The sequence below is a fragment of the Argopecten irradians genome, chromosome 11, assembly GCF_041381155.1.
Source record: "Argopecten irradians isolate NY chromosome 11, Ai_NY, whole genome shotgun sequence".
NCBI lineage: Eukaryota > Metazoa > Mollusca > Bivalvia > Pectinida > Pectinidae > Argopecten > Argopecten irradians.
Window position 1 is genome coordinate 24,845,066 of NC_091144.1, and position 23,535 is coordinate 24,868,600.

The 23,535-nt window shown below is 34.5% G+C and overlaps 1 protein-coding gene across 3 annotated transcripts in view; it reads left to right on the forward strand.

Moving 5' to 3' along the window:
• Positions 1–23,535, forward strand: part of LOC138335093 (disintegrin and metalloproteinase domain-containing protein 12-like) — a 55,891-nt gene that overhangs the window by 14,090 nt on the left and 18,266 nt on the right. For 2 of the 3 annotated variants that reach the window (XM_069284010.1, XM_069284012.1), the window contains exons 3-12: positions 9,317–9,393; positions 13,269–13,344; positions 13,956–14,038; positions 14,518–14,613; positions 14,878–14,906; positions 16,620–16,696; positions 16,959–17,042; positions 17,501–17,572; positions 21,769–21,938; positions 22,670–22,754. In XM_069284010.1, the coding sequence (XP_069140111.1) occupies positions 9,317–9,393; positions 13,269–13,344; positions 13,956–14,038; positions 14,518–14,613; positions 14,878–14,906; positions 16,620–16,696; positions 16,959–17,042; positions 17,501–17,572; positions 21,769–21,938; positions 22,670–22,754 (849 nt within the window). Of the gene's footprint in view, positions 1–9,316; positions 9,394–13,268; positions 13,345–13,955; positions 14,039–14,517; positions 14,643–14,877; positions 14,907–16,619; positions 16,697–16,958; positions 17,043–17,500; positions 17,573–21,768; positions 21,939–22,669; positions 22,755–23,535 lie in introns of all 3 variants that reach the window. The other variant, XM_069284011.1, reaches the window with a different exon arrangement.

Consider the following 23,535-nt stretch of genomic DNA (forward strand, 5'->3'; position numbering starts at 1 on the left):
CTTATTAAGCAGGGAATCAAAATTAACCATTGGTACCCTGATAATGTCTTATTAAGCAGGGAATCAAAATTAACCATTGGTACCCTGATAATGTCTTATTAAGCAGGGAATCAAAATTAACCATTGGTACCCTGATAATGTCTTATTAAGCAGGGAATCAAAATTAACCATTGGTACCCTGATAATGTCTTATTAAGCAGGGAATCAAAATTAACCATTGGTACCCTGATAATGTCTTATTAAGCAGGGAATCAAAATTAACCATTGGTACCCTGATAATGTCTTATTAAGCAGGGAATCAAAATTAACCATTGGTACCCTGATAATGTCTTATTAAGCAGGGAATCAAAATTAACCATTGGTACCCTGATAATGTCTTATTAAGCAGGGAATCAAAATTAACCATTGGTACCCTGATAATGTCTTATTAAGCAGGGAATCAAAATTAACCATTGGTACCCTGATAATGTCTTATTAAGCAGGGAATCAAAATTAACCATTGGTACCCTGATAATGTCTTATTAAGCAGGGAATCAAAATTAACCATTGGTACCCTGATAATGTCTTATTAAGCAGGGAATCAAATAACCATTGGTACCCTGATAATTGTCTTATTGGTACCCATGTACCCTGATAATGTCTTATTAAGCAGGGAATCAAAATTAACCATTGGTACCCTGATAATGTCTTATTAAGCAGGGTAACCAATAAGTCTTATAGCATGGAATCAAAATTACCATTGGTACCCTGATAATGTCTTATTAAGCAGGGAATCAAAATTAACTTATTAAGCAGGAATCAAATTAACATTGGTACCCTGATAATGTCTTATTAAGCAGGGAATCAAAATTAACCATTGGTACCCTGATAATGTCTTATTAAAGGATCAAATTAACCTGTACCTGAAAGTCTTAATAAGCAGGGAATCAAAATTAACCATTGGTACCCTGATAATGTCTTATTAAGCAGGGAATCAAAATTAACCATTGGTACCCTGATAATGTCTTATTAAGCAGGGAATCTCTAATACAGAGGTGGTCGCTTAGGCAGATTTAACTGTATGTGGTGTCTATAATTACATATATATAACCACAGACATATAAGGTATATATTGATGTAGAGCTGATTAGTGTTTAAACTGCATGGTACCATGGGATAGGTCATGTGACGCTGAAGACAGACTGTGATACTTGCGCTCTGGCTGCGAGTGTGGGCGGTTTAATTGATTTTGCAGTTTTGCTGACACTTCAATAGTCGACTGCAAGGTATTAGACGCTGGTGTAGCTAGACTTCTACCTGTATGACAGTGACGTTATTGACCATGTTTGTCTTGAGAATTGAGCTGAACATATTGGTTTACAATTTTATAGAGCATTCTGTGTTTAGTTTACACTGCAAATTACTGAGCCGAACTGAAATATTACATGGGATTTATCATGGATAAAAACACATATATCTGCATAATGACATTACAAAAATGTATATATGATATGATTGCATTTGGCTACTATTGGTTAAATGTCATATGTCATTTATTAAGCCATACACACTTACAATTATGTAATGATACAATGAAAAGGTCAAATGGAATATTTGATGTCACAGATCTAGATACCTTATTGTGACTGTGAAGAATTTTTAAATAATTTCACCTCAGAATTCATTAGATTATATAATTAGCTAGTCTTATGATTAGAACTTACTGAAAAGCTATTTCGGTTTTCTTCATAAAATATATGTTGTGCAACAAAGATAATCTTGTGGGTAATGAATTACAAAAATTAGAACATATGAATTATCTATTAACAAAGCAAGAACACTCACTAGATAAAAACTCCATCAACATATCCATTCTGTTAACAAATGCTAAATGCCTCTACTCACAAATCTTAACTTTAGGAAGTGTCGATCCTTTCACAAATGAACTTAACCAAACTTTGTCTTTGTCTCCAACAAACTCAAGCTGCAATAATAATACCTTATTGAGCTTTATAAAGGTACTATGTATATATATAGTTAGATAGGTAATCATTATCAGTATCAAAATGCAGGTTATTTGTTTTCAAGAACATTTAGGACTATTGACTTTCAAGGAATGAACCAATAAAAGGACCATGGAAAGTAGGGACATCTGCACTCAGAACTGACTGAGTGTTGCCTATAGATTTTGGCTGGCGAGTACAGAGTATGTATACGTAGCAGGCTAGCATATGAAAGTTAGCTTACTCATTTTGATATCTATTTCTCTGTAGAGATTATTTTTTTCACAACTGATATACAATCTTAGACTCTATAAACAATACGGTATATACAGTATATAATCGGGACATATTTTCTCTGGAGTAAATTCAAACCAAATGTAAATACCTAATGGAAGTCAGTGGAGCTTGAGTAGTAGCAATGTGTGTTCTGTTTATAGGCTAAACTGTATAGATATTGCTTGGGGGGGGGGGGGGGGGTAGGAGGACTCAGGAGGTAAAGGGTGGGGAAGGGAGGTAAGGTTAAGACTTTTATGGGACCTAGGGGTGATGAAGCATAAATTATATTCACCAGTATATCCTCTTCATTAAATTCTGAGTTTTGTATCAAGTAACCGTGAAATGTCACTGAAGCCCCCCTTGTCACGATTATGATCAGGTTGTAATGTAATTATATGTCACATTGACACACAGCTGCTACATTTATGTATACATTTGTGGGTGACAGGGAATTTTTAAATTGTCTTAGTTATATATACTGATACACTGACAGATCGGATATCTGTCACTTTCTGTCATGGTTATAGTCATTGTTTTTTGTGTCAACAAAATAAAACATGTTAATCTTTCTAATGTTACTACAGTTCTAGTTTTACTTGTCAGCTTTTAAAACTACTTTCTCTCATTCTTGTTCAAAGTTTATTTAATATTTGAAAGTATTGTAATGATTATTTAGTGATTATTTTGTTGTCTAGAGGAAATTAAATGGACACCTCTGACCGGTACTTCATTGAATTAGATATTAACACAAGCTATAATGTTTCATGCTCATATTGCTCTGACTTTGAAAAATGGCTAAAATGCTAAGAATATAAAAACGCAAACATTCTTTGAAATAAGATTTTTTTGTGGTCATACTGAAAAGGGTCATAATGCATCCTTCTCAATAGGTTGTTGTCTTAAGCTGCAGCTTTTCTGCATCTCTGATGCAAAACCATTGGCTTCGGACTCCTAATATAAAATGATGGTGTTCCTTAGGACTCAATATTAAATATGTGAAACATATTTAAATGCAAAGTTACATTCAAATCAAATGAACTGTGAGCTAAAACTATGATAAATATTAGCATTTTGATACATTTTTTCCAAATGATGATATGTCAATACAGTATGAAATATAGGTATATGAAGTAGAACATACAAAATCTGCAGTAATTTTATTATTTTAGCAAAATGGACCATCATATTTTAATATGGAACTCTCAAATTTCATACTTAGGAGTCCCTCAGCCCATGAAAGGCAAAACTAGAACAAAAATCCTGAACTTCTAATCAAATATTAATCCACATTAATGAAAGACTGGGATCCATGGTTATGGCCCCCTAGGGAGCTGACATGTTACAGATAGATCTATAAATAGATAATCGTACACACATGTCTAAATCAGGACACCCCGTGGATGTACATGTCATCAGTTACATCTCCAAGACTTGTGGCAGATCTTCCACCCTCTATCCTCTCTTTCACGAATTCACATATTTGTACATTAAATGACTACTTGCATAATTGACAGATTGCCAACTGTCAATCAAACCCCTGTTACTTGATGTGACTGTGCATTTTTGTTTTATGTGTGCTTCAAACGTTTGGTTTGACATCGAATAGGTACATTAAATTTTCAAGCACAAGAGATGTGACTATATATACTGCCTGTCAACCATTTTCTTGTGGTCTCAAATGACACACATTTCGACCTGTGTTTAAAATCAGCTTTGAATTAATATAAAGGCAATTTTACCATTAAGAGATCTTTATTGACAGGTTTTACTCGCTAGCTAATAAAAATACATACAAAAGAACACTATGAAGTAAAAACAAAAGCTGTTGAAGGCAGAAATACTTCTCAAGAAAATTTAGACATGTCAAGAAAGTTTAATTGGTTCATTTTAAAAGTGTAAAGATCAAATTGAAGTTTTTGAGAGGTTTTGAAGATGTATCCAAGAATCTTGATTATTCATCCTACCTGATTATTGAATGTAAAGTGATTTATATTGATAATTTTCATTCTTTCAGTTAATAAACAATACTACTATATGTATGAAGCTTACAGGTTCTGACAATTGGGATGATATGGCGTGTTGGTTACATACAGTAAGTGGCTATTGTTGAAATATACCCATTAAGATGAGGGTCGTTGACCATGTTAACAGGATATCAGCCACTTACAGATGGTTCAAGTGTTGGTGTGTTAGGATATATGAGGTCTTTGACCAAGCGATTGATGGTCATATTAGCGCAGTAGCATGGATATTGATGTTGACCACTGCCCTTTTGGTCATTTGCCCGTTTAGACGCAAAGCCTATGTATACGTATCATAACAATATAAGCATGATATTATACTGTGGTATAGTGGATCACACATCAAGCTATTTTACCACAACGTACATGTACTTTAAATATAACCTGGGAGATATTGTCATACAAAAGGAGATCTCAAAATCACAATGAATATTCTGTTTAATTCAAGAGATTTATATATACTACACAGAAAGCTAAAAAGTCAGCTGAATTCAAAAACTTTATTATCTCCCCTTATTTGAAAATTGCATAGAATTGTACAATTCATCATTTAAAGAATATAAGAAGGCTTTTAGATTAAAGGTTAATATTAAACATATATTTTTCAGATTATTTTTCGTGGTAAACTTGCATTGATGAAACATCAGACACTAAGAATTTGCACTAGACCTATTGTGTACAGTATATAGTATGGAGCATGATCCTGAATACCCCATGGTGTCAAATGCCTTTGGCTGATAAGGTCAATTAGCCTTAACCTGGCATTTACAGTTCATCCTGGTCTAACAACAGATTCCATAGGGCCTCAGGAAATACACTAGTTCTTACAACCTACTCCATAGGTTAAGTTTTAGGAGATGTTCACTTAAAATAACTATAGCATCTCAGTAGGTCTCAGGAATATTGCATCACAATTACTGTTAACATGAGTTATAATTTCACATAATTTCTCATAAGGGGGTATTATTTCAAGCTAAGAAATAATCTTGTAATGCATTAATTGCATATGGTGCTAATTTTATCTTTATGCCCTCTTTTTAGCCCACCATCATCAGATGGTGGGCTATACAAATCGTTTTTCGTCCGTGGTCCGTCCGTCCGTTTTTTCCGTCCGTCCGTCCTTCCGTCCTTCCGTCCGTTAACATTTCTTGTTACCGCTAATTCTTCGAAAGGGCTGAAGGGATCTTTCTCAAATTTCATATGTAGGTTCCTCTAGGGCCCTAGTTGTGCATATTGCATTTTGGGACAGATCGGTGAACATGATGGCCGCCAGGCCGCCATCTTGGATTTTGATAGTTAAAGTTTTTTACCGATATTTCTCAGAAAGTACTGAAGGGATCTCTCTCAAATTTTATATGTAGGTTCCCCTAGGGCCCTAGTTGTGCATATTGCATTTTGGGACGGATCGGTCAACAAGATGGCCGCCAGGCAGCCATCTTGGATTTTGACAATTGAAGTTTGTTACTGCTATTTCTCAGAAAGTGATGAAGCAATCTCTCTCAAATTTCATATGTAGGTTCCCCTAGGGCCCAAGTTGTGCATATTGCATTTTGGGACCGATCGGTCAACAAGATGGCTGCCAGGCCGCCATCTTGGATTTTGATAGTTAAAGTTTGTTACCGCTATTTCTCAGAAAGTACTGAAGGGATCTCTTTCAAATTTTATATGTAGGTTCCCCTAGGGCCCTAGTTGTGCATATTGCATTTTGGGACGGATCGGTCAACAAGATAGCCACCAGGCCGCCATCTTGGATTTTGATAGTTGAAGTTTGTTACCGCTATTTCTCAGAAAGTACTGAATGGATCTCTTACAAGTTTCATTTGTAGGTTCCCCTAGGGCCCTAGTTGTGCTTAATGTATTTTGGGACGGATCGGTCAACAAGATGGCCGCCAGGCCGCCATCTTGGATTTTGATACTTAAAGTTTGTTACCGCTATTTCTCAGAAAGTACTGAAGCGATCTCTCTCAAATTTTATATGTATGTTCCCCTAGGACCTTAGTTGTGCATATTGCATTTTAGGACCGATCGGTCAACAAGATGGCCAACAGGTAGCCATCTTGGATTTTGATAGTTGAAGTTTGTTACTGCTATTTCTAAAAAAGTAATGAGGTGATCTGTTTCATATTTCATATTTGTTGTATGTTTAAAAAAGTTTGAAAAGCAGAGAAAAGATCCCTCTTTCCATTGTCAGATGTAGATCAAACTTTGGTGGGCGCCAAGATCCCTCTGGGATCTCTTGTTATAATAATTGAAGGAAACGGAATATGATAGACTTCAAATAGTATATATTGCAGTATGTCTTTGCATATTAGAGTTACATCCATTGGGGATTGGTATCCATATTTTCCTGTCATAATTTTGTGCGTTAAACTTACGCTGTTTTCGCTAAAAACTATGATGTTATGTTCATAAAGACGATGACATCACAATCAATACCTAACCACAAGGGCAGATAACTCTGTGATGTGCAAATGCAGACTAGTATCATCACCCATTGACTACCATGATTAATTAAGCAAAGTAATTCAATACCTTTTACCTGAAGTGTGATACGCAGTTAATGCTGAAGCATAATTAAAGTGTATGGTTGATTGAAAATGAAGAAATATTCTGCCAACTATATCTGTCATCATAAAGCCGTTCATAAAAAGGTAAAGACAAAAATGACACCTGCTTCACGAATGAAAATATGAAACCATGAAACATTAAAATCAAACCATCTATGATGCCTCGTGCAGGTTACTCAACAATGAACAGTTGATGCATGAGAGGAATCCTATTACTAAATCATTAAACAGAGTTGTCTTCTCTTGTACGCAACAATACAATGAAAACTGTTGGCAAGAGCAGATAACTGAGCACGCAGATAACACTTGTCTGACACCATATGGCTAGTTTAGATAGAGGCAGCACTTCAGTGATTTATTTACATCTTACTGGTATATAGGTGAAAATTCTGTTTCTGACACTGTCTGATCTGATAGCAACATCTGAAATTTCCTCTGATAAATAGGTAAATATATATATAAATTTCCATCTGTCAACATGTTGTTGAAAATATAGCTTTAGCTCATGATCAGAGCTCTTATACACAGGATACAGAAAATTGTCAGAAATCTAGCCTTTTTGCTAACTCAGTATGATTTCTCATGGATTTATGTACATAGAATATATATCACTATATGAATATCATATATTACATACTTTGTTTACACCAATCTATATATGAAGTAATATAATATTTTCAACTATTACACCGACCGTTCAATAAAACCTTGTTATATTGCACGGTTCGAAGTTATATTGCACGCTCCCATGGAAACGTTATATTGCACGGTTCGAGATGTTATATTGCACGGCTTTAGGAACACCTCGCTGTTATACATCTAGTTTTGTAGAAAACCTCCGAGGAATCGCGCGTAACAGTGAGTTACGTTTTTATGACGTCACAAAGGTTCACGTTCAATTTCGCGCTAGCTTTATAGATCTCGAAACAAGCACGTCATGTAGACGTTTATCGAGTAGAGGACGGACACGGCGAATGTATTAGATCAAAAGGCTGCATGCAGGTCTAATATAGTTAAAAAAAGACAATAAGACATCCAAACCGGAGTTACAACGTGACGTACGTGGTTTATATGTTAATCTTCAATAGGATTTGAAGCTTTTCCGTACGGTACGGTGCTGATGATTTTGTTAAGTGATTGTCGTATTCATTTTATAATAATATTCAACTGAAAAACTGGTGATTATGTAATAAAACAAATATTTCATGGGTTACTGTGCTCTAGTTCATAATATTTACCCCTCGGTGATGGTAATCAACAAATATTATATTGCACTCGGCCTTCGGCCTCGTGCAATATAACATTTGTTGATTACCACCACCTCGGGTTAAATATTATGAACTAGAGCACAGTAGAATATATATCACTATATGAATATCATATATACCATCCCAGTACCATTGGAGATTTTCTCTTAACCTTATATATGTTTGTAAATGATATATCTCTTTTTTACAACTGAAATTCAAAAGATATCTTGAAAGTACCAGGTATGTAAAAAATACATTTTATCTTTTGATAAAAAATGTAAAGTGTTAGTGTTTAAAAGAAAGCCAGCCACAAAAAAAATCATATTTAGTTTGTCAATTGTATGTTACCCTTGGGAGAAAGTTTCTTCCAAGTTAGGTTTTATTTCTGTTAAGGAAATAAAGATTAGACAATAAAAATGTTTGACGTTATTTCTGTAGAGACATGTTTGGATGGTTTACCCCCTACTTATAGCAAAAATAAAACTTCAAGGTGTTCGAGGGTTGGTAGCCAAGAACTTCCTTATTGGCGTCATTAAAAAACAGAATGCTGACTTTCTCACAGCATATCAACAAAATAGTCATTCAAATGAAAAAATATGAACAACAAAGAAAGAATCCAATTGTTTCAAGTTCGTTAGAAATAAAATTTCAAGCCTATAATTAAAGGCAAGTTCTGAACTTGTGGATAAAATCATCTGTTTTAACCATTTATTGGTTTGGAAGAAATATCTTAAGTTTATATTCATTTGATGATTATGTGCAATTGATACTTGGTATTTTCATTGCAATGAAATTGATAGTTGACAGTATGTCAAATAAATATATAGTGTTTTGTATACAAGCTATTATAGTGACTGTTGTTTAGCTACAAAATCATGATAATTGATACAGTTTTCACCGTTATAGGTTTCAGTTTTTTGTGATATCCTTTTGCATGGAATGTTGGTTTTCATATAGTTCAGTCTGGGATCCTCAATTGCTAGTTTCCATAGTATCTGTAATTCTGTCTTTGCGTATTACAGAGTTAGCTCACTTGTTGGAAGGTATCAATTGTGACATCATTATTTTGTTAGTGAAAGTCACATCATTTTCTCTGAAAGTATGACATTACACTCTCACAAACAATACCTATCCACAAGGGCAGATAACTCCCTAGTATGCAGATATGTATTGTATTTTGAAAAATTAATGATAATTGGTACTATTTCTTTGTTTTACAGGGCCGTCACCTAGATGATGTTACTCTAGTATTCAAGGCACATCAAAGAAATTTCACCCTTGACCTCATTTTAAATAAGTAAGTATTCTCATTGAAAAAAAAATATCATTCATATCTATACTAAAAAATAACTAATTTTAAAGAGAATACTGAAATAAAATGGTCTTAATATGTTTATATTCCTTATCGTAATAATGGTGTTTCACTTTATTGTTTAGGGTTTATTTGTGTCTTAAGTTACTGTGTAAATCACATCTTTATATATTGAAATAGATTTACCTGTGAAATCACTATTAGATATTGCTTCTATTAGATTAAGAGTGTTTTTTTCAAATTAACTTTGAATTTATATATCGAAATAGATATACCCATCTGATCTTACACTGAACAGGCCAATCAAATTGGCACCGCCAGAATCTTGACTGGGGACGAAATAGTGTGAAACAGCTGTCCGAATGATTTCAATGTTCATAGTCATCTCGCCCAAAATGCACAATAAAGCTAAATGTATGTGTATACTGGGACAAAATTACGTTATCTATCTATTGACGTAGCAATGTGTAGAAAATGTATTGAATCTAAAGTACACGTGGTAAAAAGGTCATCCGAACACGACCTCTCATGGAATGTTGTTGGATCCTCTATTGAACGGAGTGGGTACAAGGATCTGTATTTCAATCAGATTGAATTATTCAAATCAGTTTAATATTTTATGGTTCATGTACATTTTTTTTTTAACGTTTTCGTTGTCAACCATTATATTTTACATTTATACAGTGATATCAGTACCCCAAAATCGCCTTCTTAAGATATGTGTTATATGAACATTCATAAAGCATAAAAATAAGAACTATAAAGTCTATAAATTATATGTTGTAATTAATGTCTATTAATTAGCATCATACATGTTTGTTTGTGATTTTGAATAATTTTCATTGCTTTGTTCATCAAACATTGTTTTCCATAGATAATGAAAGAAAATATAAGATGTCATTTTTTTGCCCACTTATAATACACAGTACATATGTTCAGTGTGTAGAAAGTAAAAAAAAAAAATATATTTATCGAAATAGATTTACCCATCTTGATCTTACAGTACTAACTTGCACTGAACAGGAATATTCTGTTTGGCTGTTACACAGAATCAGTTTCTTATTTCAAATACAATTGTAAGGCAGCCTTGTGTCATGCACTTAAAACAGCAAATGGCTGACAGAAGATATTGCAAGAAAGAGATAAAGGTCTATATTTGGATGTGCATGCAAAGTCGAATCTCTTAAACTTAGTAATGGACAGTACAACAGGAAATATAGTTGTCTGATCGTAAAGTAATGCTCGCCCATGATTTATTTTATGCATCTATTTTGCACCGAATGACACAATTTATAAAATCTCATTTGTGAAGAGGATAAAGACCCATTTTAGTGTTGTTATATAGCATTCACTGGCAGATATTTGTTATAACAGACGACAGTGGTATGAGAATGTTTAATGCTATTAGGAGCCAGATCAATACAAAACATTCATTTTCATGTAAAGGAGAAAGTGTTGTGTTAATTGGTATATATGAATAAACGCTCATAGCTAGAGCCTGTTTAAGTGATTAAGGTGGCTGTTTCTAGGACAAAGTAATCCATTTCTCAGGAACAACAGAGATACTAAGCTGAAATTATTGCTTCCACTTTAATCAATAGAAGTTCTATAACATGTCTCTCCCAAAGATAAAAAATTCAATATGATCATGTTAATGTTTTCTTCAATACTTCTGTACTGTATAGTAAATATGTTTCTCAGTGTGAATTAGACCTGACGGGACTTCCTGCTGAGTGTCTTCAGAACAATTGAAGCCAAGATCAGTCTTTTTTGTTATCATTTAAGGCAACAGTTGCAGCTCAACAATAACCTTAATGACTCATGCATGGTGCTGATACAACAAGGACAAGCTGTCCTTTAACAGATTAAAAAAAAGATTGAGAAAAAATATCATTTGTCAGTGTTATTCTTTGGGAATAAAATTATCTACAGTATCTATATCAGGTCATACAGTTATCACCTTCTCATTTGTTTAAAAATCTTAGTACCACTTTGGGAGACATGAAAATTAAGTAATCACATCTTTTAACAGTCGTGTTGTCCCTAAAATGTCACGTTTTGTTGCTGAAGCAGTTAAAACAGGAAGCGACCTCTAGCAATATCGAGATTGATGATGGCGATAACGTCTCTTCAGAATCAATAGAGGTTATTGATGGTTTATGATGATAAATGGGAAGGTGTGTAAGTGTTCTTGCTTCCTATCTACTGTACATGTATATTACAAGAAAGTATTTGTATGATATTGATGTGCAGGTGTGTTTATGGAGTGAAATAGAACCTTACTGTAGCCGAAAATTGCAGCTCTGATATAAATACTTTCTTATTAATCTCATTCATACTTGTTGCAAACCATATAGAAAAAAATTTTAATATAGCAAGTTTGTAATTTTACTGAATGAAAAAATTATTATCCAATTATCATGATAGAGAAATAACCTATAATAGACAGGTTTGGCTATAATTTATATGCAAAAGTAAGTCATTGATGTATTTACAAATAATTGTAAACCTTCTCCTTGCGGAAAATTCAATTTTACTGTAGCACTTAATTTACATGTCTGCACTGTCTCTAGGTACTTTTTTTCTAAGAAAAAAAGGAGTGGCTTTCTCTATAAATTTTTATTTTCAATAGATTGCTTAACCTTTTCGTACCACTCCATGTGTTTTGTTATTTCCCAGAAGTAGCAGAAAGTATACCTCAATTTAATGTTATTTTAATCATCTGGCAGTGTAAAGTGAAAAGAAAATACAATAACCGGTTACCACAGTAACGGATAAATAAGCTGCTAATTATACTTTGCCTTAAACACTAGTGTGTGATTAAAGTTCCATCTTATACCTTCGTTTTCCATTTTATTTCAATGAGTTATTTCTCAAAGAAAAGCCGTATAAGAGTTGAAGGTTGCAAGAATTTGAGATATATGTACTATATAAGTGGTTAAAAGAATTGCCTTATATATTTTGTGTGTCGTTAGCTAAATTGCAAGACTGAAGTGCTCCTTGCTTTTATATAACAGCAAGTGAAATCAAATTTTAATTCCATAGAAATTATTTGATTTCTGTTCTCAGACCTGTCATCTCAATACTTTATTCAATGCAGTCATATTCACAATGAACTAACTAAATGATAAGCAAACTTCTATGCCGAGTACACAGAATAATGCGTAAGCTCTAGATTAACAGACTTCATTGCCAAAATAAAAGACACAAAACGTGAGCAATATATATATGCCATTTGTAGATGAATTGCTGAACAAATCCTTCACTTGATGAGCAAGATGTTTATAAAACATGCATTTATTTTATGAAGTTTAAAAATTATTATGATATATATGAAAATAAAAATTGATGGCTGTATTTTTTTGTTCTAATCAAAAGAATGCTCAAAGTGTGCTAGGTGTGTTATGCAGATCAAAATATTTTTCAACACCAAAGTTACATGGGAATTTTTTTATGTCAATTACTGTTAGTTTTCCCGTTAAGGATAACAAATTTAAACTCCATTTGTTTTTGTAGCTGCAAGTAATATTAAGATTAATCTGTATCTTCTAAAGGAAGAATGGAAAGAAAGTAATCAAATTACAAATGCTTTGTATTGATTATTTATTTTCGGAATTAAGAAAAATAGCATTAAGAATGATCCTGAATTTAAAAAGGATGTAGTTGTGTGTTTCATTATATTTCATAGGTAGAGGATGTTAATGACTTACCATATTTGACACAATAAGCACACAGGGCAATTAAAAAAAAAAAGAAAAATGAAGGAGCCTAATTATAACCATGGATTTGTTGTAAGCGTGTTCGTTATAAACGTGTTTTACTATATTGTAATGGTTTTTTTTATATTTATTTTCCTTCAGACATTTATTTTCCAAGGCTTATATAGAAAAGACAGTTAAAGACACTGGCAGCCATGTCTATAAACCAGAAAACCATGTAAGTATCTCTAAGATCTGCAGTCTCTGGCATAAATACCGAGAGGGTGCCGTACTCTCAAAACACTCCACCACAATAGGATGGTAATTAAGACAGTCCTAAATGTATTATCATAAGTGTTGGAGATTTTGCTTTCAGTCTTCAAAAATATGGTGATATTCCCTCTTAATCATTTAAAGGACGAAAGATATTGAAGCAATATTCTCAACATCTTTTGGGTTTATCAAGTCATAGACAAAACACGAAAAGACAATCTTCGCTGATGCGAATTCAAAGTGTCTATGAAAAAATATGTCCTTTCGTGACTTAGTTTTGCCTTTTCATTGCTAACTTCTTTTTCACAACAATTCACTTTCGTGATTTAGAGTTACAAGATTCTACTGTACTTACACCATGTCCTCTTTCACAGCAGTTTATTTTTAGGGTTTGTTATTGCTCGCAATATATGTGAAAAGCATGTACCATATAAAGCACTAGCTATAGACTATGTAAAATTAATTTTGTATATTGGAAATTCTTTTAATAAAATGAAAAAATTCAGAAATGTAAGCTGTTAGTTTCTAATATCTTTATCCAAAGAATTGAAATGCTAATGATGCTTTTCATTGTAGATATCCAACCATTGTTTTTACCATGGTGGCCTACGAGATATTCCCAATTCTATGGCAGCTCTCAGCACATGTGATGGAATCAGGTAAGAAACTCCAGTACTAATTAATATGTTTCTAATTAAGTACTCAATTAACAGCATCCAAATGTATGGGGTTTTTTTATAACGAAAACACAACTTTGTCCGACAAAAACCTCAATAGCTACTTGACGGCTTTTTGATAAAATTTGGTATACAGAACCCTGACATAAAGGGGAGTTGAGTAAATTATGTAGGGTTCTGCAATGTTTCCTATTAACGGATTATTACCAAATCTGTGCAGTGGGGGTATAGGTATTAAACTGATCTGGTGACAGTTCTAGCTTTTTTTGTGAATTTATTGAGAAAAGATCTTTACAATAGCAAACTGCAGTTGAACATTTTGTTGAGTAACACAGTAATCTCATTTTAATTCAGACTATTTGCTGGTTTCAGCCATATTTCACTCTAATTTGAAGCTCATTTTACTATAATAAAGGAAATTTTACAATGTCATGTATTTTATGTTAGTTTTTGTTTTGCAGTGGATTTGTAACTATAGGTGGTGAAACTTACCATGTAGAGCCTGAAAATAAAGCCTTACCAGGCTCCATCAAAGTTTACAAGGAGGTTGTACGGGGGTCAGAACCAGGGACTCACAGTCACTGTGGTAAGTCATACAGGGGTCAGAACCAGGGACTCATAGTCATTGTGGTAAGTCATACAGGGGTCAAAACCAGGGATTCACAGTCACTGTGGTAAGTCATACAGGGGTCAGAACCAGGGACTCAAAGTCACTGTGGTAAGTCATACAGAGGTCAGAACCAGGGACTCAAAGTCACTGTGGTAAGTCATACAGAGGTCAGAACCAGGGACTCATAGTCACTGTGGTAAGTCATACAGAGGTCAGAACCAGGGACTCATAGTCACTGTGGTAAGTCATACAAGGGTCAGAACCAGGGACTCACAGTCACTGTGGTAAGTCATACAGAGGTCAGAACCAGGGACTCACAGTCACTGTGGTAAGTCATACAGAGGTCAGAACCAGGGACTCAAAGTCACTGTGGTAAGTCATACAGAGGTCAGAACCAGGGACTCACAGTCACTGTGGTAAGTCATACAGAGGTCAGAACCAGGGACTCATAGTCATAGTCATTGCGGTAAGTCATACAGAGGTCAGAACCAGGGACTCACAGTCACTGTGGTAAGTCATACAGGGGTCAGAACCAGGGACTCATAGTCATAGTTATTTTATACATGGAACACGTTATGGTTATAATGACTATAGTTAGCTATATGTCGGAGCTGGGTACTAAGAAAGAGATTAAGAATCAGTCAAAATAATCACACCTGGTAAAATTTTGATGAAAGTAAATTCAGACCTTGTTCAGAAACATGATATTGGGCTTGTAGAATGCTAGGATGAAAAAATACCAAGTTCGTTCAAATGAATAACCTTGACCTTCATTCAAGGTCACAGGGGTCAAAAATGCTGAAAATTTTAAGTGAATAGTCGGGCAAAGAAAACCAGTCTAAATGCGTTCATTGGCCTTCCAAAAGTTCTCACATATTGATACGAATGCCAAGTTCTGCTTATGTTTCCCAGTTCTGACCATTAAAGTAAAGGAAAGTTGAAAGCTGCGTGGAAATGTAACCATGGACATAGTCAGCCGGGAGGACGTTTTAGGATTCCTATACTTTAAATAGATTTCTTCGTACGCTAAAAGCTAAGAGGCCTAGAAACCAGGTTTTAAGAAATGATACTGACCTTCATTAAATTATTTTGATCACAGGGTTAAATAGGGTAAGATCTTTAAATGACTTCTTGTCAATAACTGGGAGGCCTAGTAGTGTACTTGAATGAAGGGTTACTTGTAAGGTCACAGAGAGACAAAGAGGTCAAATATGTGAACTTCTACTGAACAAGTTCCTAGTGTACAATATATCGTCATTGTTTGCCAAGAAGGTGATAATTTTCTGCACATTTGTATTCTTTGACTATGTTGTATTGTGCTAATATTAAAGATGCTCCACCGCTGACAAATGGTATTTTTTCACTATCAAAAACAGGAGCAGACGATTTAGTATTTTTCTTCAGTTACAAAAGTTACTTACTTTACACCATTACCACCATTGAAAGGTTTAAGCTTCTAATTTTACTTCAAGTTAAAAATATGAAAATAATTAATTGCATCCCGCAAAAATTCCATGGCACTATATCTTATATAGAATAAAGTAATGACTGCGCATGCACCAAAGGAGAAATACATTATTTTATGTTATTTTTTGCGTTAATTAAGCATATATATACACACGATTAAACACCAATTATTGTTCAAATGATGTATATAATTTATGCTCTGTCGGCGGTGGAGCATCTTTAAAAAAACTGATAAGCCTATGGGCCTCTTATATAAGGCTAGAATAACTAAAGGCTTAAAACTTACACATTCTGTATCTGAATGCTCTAAAACTTTCCAACTTTACAATAATGCGGTCAGATCATTGATTATGGAACATTTCATTTGACAACTTTAATTATGATTTGTGTTGTTTTAAAATGAATTGGTTACAAGATGATTAACATGATTTTTGTCACCTCAGTGTATATTCAGCTTGTAATAATATCAAACTTTCTTTTTACCAGAAACAGACGACAAGCAGTCAGTCTTTTTTATGAATGGCACTGTTAATAACCTTCACAGAAAGGAATTCTCCCAAAGGGTAAGATGCTCTCCATTAGCGGAAAGCATATATCTGATTAAATCAAGTTTATAAAGCATATCTATTTCAATCAAGTTTATGCTAATTTGAAAATCAAATCCAGTGTGAATATGCTTGTTTAATGCATTGATATCACTGCAATGAAATTGAAATGAGTGTTATCATGTAAAGTCTTTAGCCTGCTGTCCAATTCATGTTAAATCTTTTGGATTTGATGAAATGTTTTGAAATGAAATGAATTTTGTACTATGTATTTCTTAAGGTGAGGAGAAGCATCAGGGGTCCCTATGATGGAAACGAGAATGCCAGATTTGTGGAGCTGTTCATTGTGAACGATCATCGCACTGTAAGTATAATGTTATAAATAACACTAAAAACAAAATAATTCACGTCATTCCCATGATCAACTGTCGAAATAAAGTTCTGGTAGACACACATTTGAGACATCTGGGAGATGGTTTCAGAATTTATATCCAATAATCTCATGAAAGTTATTATTCTTGTGAATAGCCGTCTTATCAATTGAAATTTATGACAGATATTGTCATTTTGAAAAACCTTATCAATCTTATCTTATCAATTGAAATTTATGACAGTTATGAAACAGACGCTACTAATAATGGTACTTTTTGTGACCCAAAATGCCAAAAACGACTTTTACCTCTATATATATTATTATAATTTAGATTAGTGACTCCCCATTGACCAAGTTACCCATCACATAATCACACCAAAATAATGTACCCCGTAGTTGAAATGTTTGCCTTAAAAGTTGAATACTGTTAGCGTTTTTTTTTATTTCAGTTTGAGCGACAGGGACGTAATGAACAGACACTCATCCGAAGGTCTCAGGATATCGCTAACATTGTTAGCAGGGTAAGTAATATATTTTCAGAGTCATAAATAAAATAGAAAAAAATGCCTTTGTTTAAAATCAATACAGCATCAGATGTTCAATCCTTTCTTTTATTAGTACATCAAAATTTATATTGGTGAGACACACATAATTTCATCTAAGTTTTTTTTTTTAAATTCAGAGTCAGCTACAGAAAATAATCTATAAACAAATCAGCAAAACAAATAACACTCTGGTCAGGTGTGAATTTTTCTGAAAGTATCTATGTACATAGATCTTATTGCCTTGCTCACCTGAAAGTGGAGAATGTTTTGCAAATTACATACATGTATGTGAATACTTTTGTTTCTTGGTTTTATATTTTATATGTATATAAAGGATTGCAGTATTAAAGTCATCTTGGATTATGGTTCCATAGCTTTTAATTTCTAATCTGAATGGAACTTTATTGCAGTAAAATGATATAATTAAAACAAATATTCGTTTGAGAAGGATGAAGAAAATTATTACAGAATTTGGTCAGAAAGTGTAATAAGTTTTACAACACATGGAAGTTTCTAGCCAAGAACAGGTATACATGAACGAAGCAAGGTTAATGTCTGTATCCGTCCACTGGACCAAATTCCTGTAGATATCAAGGACTCATTGTCAGGAGGTTGTACTAGACATTTAGACCAGAAATAAACCTGATCTCAACTCCTTAAAGGTCAAGGTCAACAGGGAATATACTGTCTGCACTGGGTGACCTTTTCTATAACAATACACTTAGGTACAAAGACAATGTCCTGCTACTCTGACCGACAACAATGGACTGTCTCCCATCCGATAGACAAGTCTGCAGACAGGCCAATACTTTGTCAGTCATTCTAGATCTCCTTTATTACAAATTCATGAGAAACTTGGATTGAAACCATGTACATGTATTAAAACCAAATATAGCGATGAGAAACCTGGATTGAAACCATGTATATGTATTAAAATCATATATATAATGAAACCTGCCGTAGCGAACACCTCCATATTAAGACCACTTTCTTATAAGACCATTTTCCTATTGTCCCAAATGGCCATTAATCCAGTGTGACCTGTGTATAAATATGACTTGGCTATAGAGACAACTTTTCCCTTGTCCCTTGGGTGGTCTTTATAGACAGGTTTGACTGTCCCTTGGGTGGTCTTTATAAATAGCTTTTACTGTCCCTTGTGTGGTCTTTATAGATAGGTTTGACTGTACATATAGACTTAAAAACATGTATGTTAATTACCTAATTGTGCATTATCATGAAATTAAATAAATGGCAGAATTGTAAATTATGATATATATAAATGTTTTGATGAGTGATTCAGGCCCTCTTGACCTTTTACCAGCCCTTCAATGTATTGTGTTAGCTCTATTGTTATGAGCCGTAACCTGCTTCCTGGCCTACCAGAATACTGGCCACTCCCTCAGCCTGATCATTGTCGTTAGTGGCGGGGTCGGAGACCTTCCTGGATTACACCATTACAGTACACAGGACATGTGACTTTGATAGGGGATCTGCACTATGACAATAAATGCTCTTTAGAACTTCCTGTGTCTTTGATTATTGAACTGAATAGAACTGCTTCTCCATACAATCACATCAGACGTCTTTGGTTATTAAGTGTATTAGGGTGTTCAGAGCTGATTGTCATCTGATCTTACAATGAAATTTCTGCAAGTCATTTGACTAAGCGTAATGCCAGTCTATCTGCATCGCACATTACAACTTAATTTCTGCACTCTCATTTAATGAAGTTTCGTATATTTTTAGTCACTCTGCATCACACACATCATCGGATCTCATTTAATGAAGTTTCGTATATTTTTAGTCACTCTGCATCACACACATCATCGGATATAACAACTAGATTTCTGCACTATCATTTGATCAAGTACATTGTCTCCCTATCTACATCACCATAAGTATTCAATTTTGTAACAATCAGTTGGTCATGTATTGTTCATTTTAACCTGATCATCACTAGCTTCATCTGTCTGTGCATTAGAATTGTACCTGTTGTCCCTAACATCTCCCTTAACTGACTTCTCCTAACATCTCCCTTGACTGACTTCTTCCTAACATCTCCCTTGACTGACTTCTCCTAACATCTCCCTTGACTGACTTCTTCTAACATCTCCCTTAACTGACTTCTCCTAACATCTCCCTTGGCTGACTTCTCCTAACATCTCCCTTGACTGACTTCTCAACATCTCCCTTGACTGACTTCTCCTAACATCTCCCTTGACTGACTTCTCCTAACATCTCCCTTCTGACTTCTCACTAACTACTTCTCCAACATCCCTGCTGACTTACTTCTCCTAACATCTCCCTTGCTGACCTTCTCCTAACATCTCCCTCTGACTTGACTTCTCTACATTCCCTAGATTCACATCTCCCTTGGCTGACTTCTTTCTAACATCTCCCTTGACTGACTTCTCCTAACATCTCCCTTGACTGACTTCTTTCTAACATCTCCCTTGACTGACTTCTCCTAACATCTCCCTTGGCTGACTAACTTCTTCTAACATCTCCCTTAACTGACTTCTCCTAACATCTCCCTTGGCTGACTTCTCCTAACATCTCCCTTGACTGACTTCTCCTAACATCTCCCTTGGCTGACTTCTCCTAACATCTCCCTTGACTGACTTCTCCTAACATCTCCCACTGACTTCTCCTAACATCTCCCTTGACTGACTTCTCCTAACATCTCCCTTACTGACTTCTCCTAACATCTCCCTGCTGATGACTTCTCTAACATCTCCCTTGCTTGACTTCTCCTAACATCTCCCTTGCTGACTTCTCCTAACATCTCCTTGACTGACTTCTCCTAACATCTCCCTTGGCTGACTTCTCCTAACCTTGGCTGACTTCTCCTAACATCTCCCTTGACTGACTTCTTCCTAACATCTCCCTTGACTGACTTCTCCTAACATCTCCCTTGACTGACTTCTTTCTAACATCTCCCTTGACTGACTTCTCCTAACATCTCCCTTGACTGAGTTCTTTCTAACATCTCCCGTGATTGACTTCTTCCTTACATCTCCCTTGACTGACTTCTCCTAACATCTCCCTTGACTGACTTCTTCCTAACATCTCCCTTGACACCACCTTACTTTTAGTTTAGGCTTTGGTTGAGAGCTCGCCCCTGTAATGAAGATTCTGTAAACTTCTGTCCCTTGGCCAAGACACACCATTGTCTTTAATTATGAAGTGTTAGTTTCTGCTCCTCCTTAGCACTCAGCATAAAGGGAGTGGGACGACTGGTTTGTCTGTTGTCAGTATAATAGGACCGGATGAGTTGCTGCTTGGTGTCATCGGTGGCATGCTTCATTGATTTTTTTAGCACTATATGAAAAGGGCAGCAATTTCACTATATGCAACCTGAATATAAACAGCAGTCTCCCAAGACTTGCACTTTACACTCGCAAGACAACCAAATCAAACTGACTGTAAAACTGACTGAAACAGTCAGTAAAGTACTGTCAAACCTGTGTATAGGGATCTCAGGAAAGTGTTCTGATTATAAGCAGTAACAGTTTGCAGTAGCGGCAGTTTTCATTTTATATTGTATATGTCTTGTCCTTTTTGCTTAGACTTAACATGCTTTCATTTGTCCTTACCTTTATGACATTATCTTTTACAAAAATATCTTCCAGTGTCAAGAGATAAGTATCCCCCAAAGGATTTGTGTTCTATGGCCTGTTTTGTACCTGGATAAATCCTCTATGCATAGAATTTATATCCGGGGTCATAAGCTATGGGGCATACAAATCCCACATGACATTGGTGCTACTTTTGAACTGTTTTCTATAAAAAAAAAAACAATTTTGTCCCTGTCACAGTGTCCTTTTTAGCCCCTTATGAAATATTTATCCCAGCTAGGCCTATTAAGGTATACAAATTTTGTGAGATCCTTTTTCGAAAATACATGAAATTATATCTCACACAAAAAGTTGGTGTACAGTGCAGAAGAGGATGACATCATCAGATGAACAAATACAGAGAATATACTTTATAAACTTGATTTAATCAGAGGAAAAATTTTTGGTTGAAGAAAAAGTGATAATTAATGAAAAGTGATAGTAACATATATAATATTAATTAAATGGTGTCCAATGTAATACAGAAATCAATAAATCTCCAGAGGTTGTTTATTTTTTGAAGTTTTATTGAGTGTTATGTCTGATTTGCAGCTGTACCGTCCACTTAATATTTACATCGCTCTGGTAGGGGTAGAGATATGGTCAGATTCTGATCAGGTGGAGATCTCTCCCTACGCTAACTCATCGCTAGAAAAATTCCTGTTGTATCGTAAACAACGCATCAACCCATACCACCAGAATGACAATGCTCAGCTCATCACGTGAGTTTGCACGTTTTTTCTTTACTCATGTTAAGTGTTTACAAAAAGTTGTTTATGTTAAGAATGGGTTGAACCTTTGTCCAAGTACCGTTTTTGACCTAGTAAGCTCCTGTCTCCCCTTTTTGAAGCCTCTTGTTCTTTTACCTCAAAGTAATAAATGCATGCAGAAAATATTAAATCCAACAGTTACTTTATTTTTGAAGTCTTTTATAAATTTATTTATGGCTTGCTTTTGTGCAATGATTTTGTGAAAGGAAAATCCACAGTTGGTTTATTAAGCGCCTCCTTATTCCTTCAATTATCTAAGTGCACTGGGCCCGATTGTTCAAAAGATGGTTAGCTTGATCATATGAGAAGTGAAATTTTCATTTCTCTTTTGCTGAAAAATTTATGATTATATCTTCACCAAAAACAGCAAGCAGCTAAAAAATGGCATTCTTAAGAATCTTGTCAAATTTTGTAAAGTATGCATTATCAGAAATTATTTCATCCTGATTTATAAGTTGTCTTTAAACTATGATTACTAATCACCTTTTTAACAACTTGGCTCAGGGCACTTAATAGGTTGAATAAGATTTTGATTTTTCTATCTTGTCTTATTTGTACCTTTACTTTTTGCATTTACTTATTTTCTACATATAAATACATATATAACTTAATGCCTTGTTAAAGAAATTGGTTTTGATAGAGCTTTTACTGTACTTTAAGTTAAAGATGACTGTTTCTTACAGGGGTCAGACATTCAATGATGGTGTTGTGGGAAAGGCAATCAAATCCTCTATATGTACACATCAGTACTCCGGGGGAGTAGACATGGTAAGTGTATTTACTATAAAGAAAAATCATATGGGATTCAAGGGTGTTAATTTACTTCAAAATCTTGTTTCATTTGTTGCTGTATACAGGGATATGAGTCTGTAAGTCTTTATACAGCTTTTTATAAGTAATCTATGGGAATAAGAGTTTATGAAATTTATGGAACCACAGCATATTAGATAAATGAAAACTGATGTAAAAGATAACTACAACGGATATTATTAAATTGATTTGTCACCTCTGGAAAGATATAAGGGAAGCTAAATCAAGTACATTTCACATCACGTAGAGGTGTATAGGTGTGTTAACAAGAGAGTTTGTACTTTAAATCAATATCTTTCCTAGAAGCTACATTAGCCATATTGAGTTTTTGTTTTGCTAGGTTTTTTATTCCGAGGATTGACGATTATCAGTGACAATCTACTGTAGATATCTTTATAGTTGTGGTGCAGTGTGAAAGTTTAACTTATTTAAAAATCTCTTGAAGTATTTGACAAATTAAGGTTAATTTTTGCCTTGGCTAAAGGAATCAAAACACAGTCTATTGCATTGTCATTGTTGTAAAGATCTAATATAGGAATCTTTAGATAGCAAAGTCCTGTTAATAGATTTAGAAAGGTTACAGTCTGTCTAATAAGATAAGAAGTGTAATTTGTCACTGGCTCTTTGAGTCAAAGTCAATTTTAGTAACAATATCACTGTTGTCGCCCTTATAACATTTACCAAAATTATTGTTAAATGCACTGTAAGGGTACATATTTTGCAGCAACTTAGATTTTAT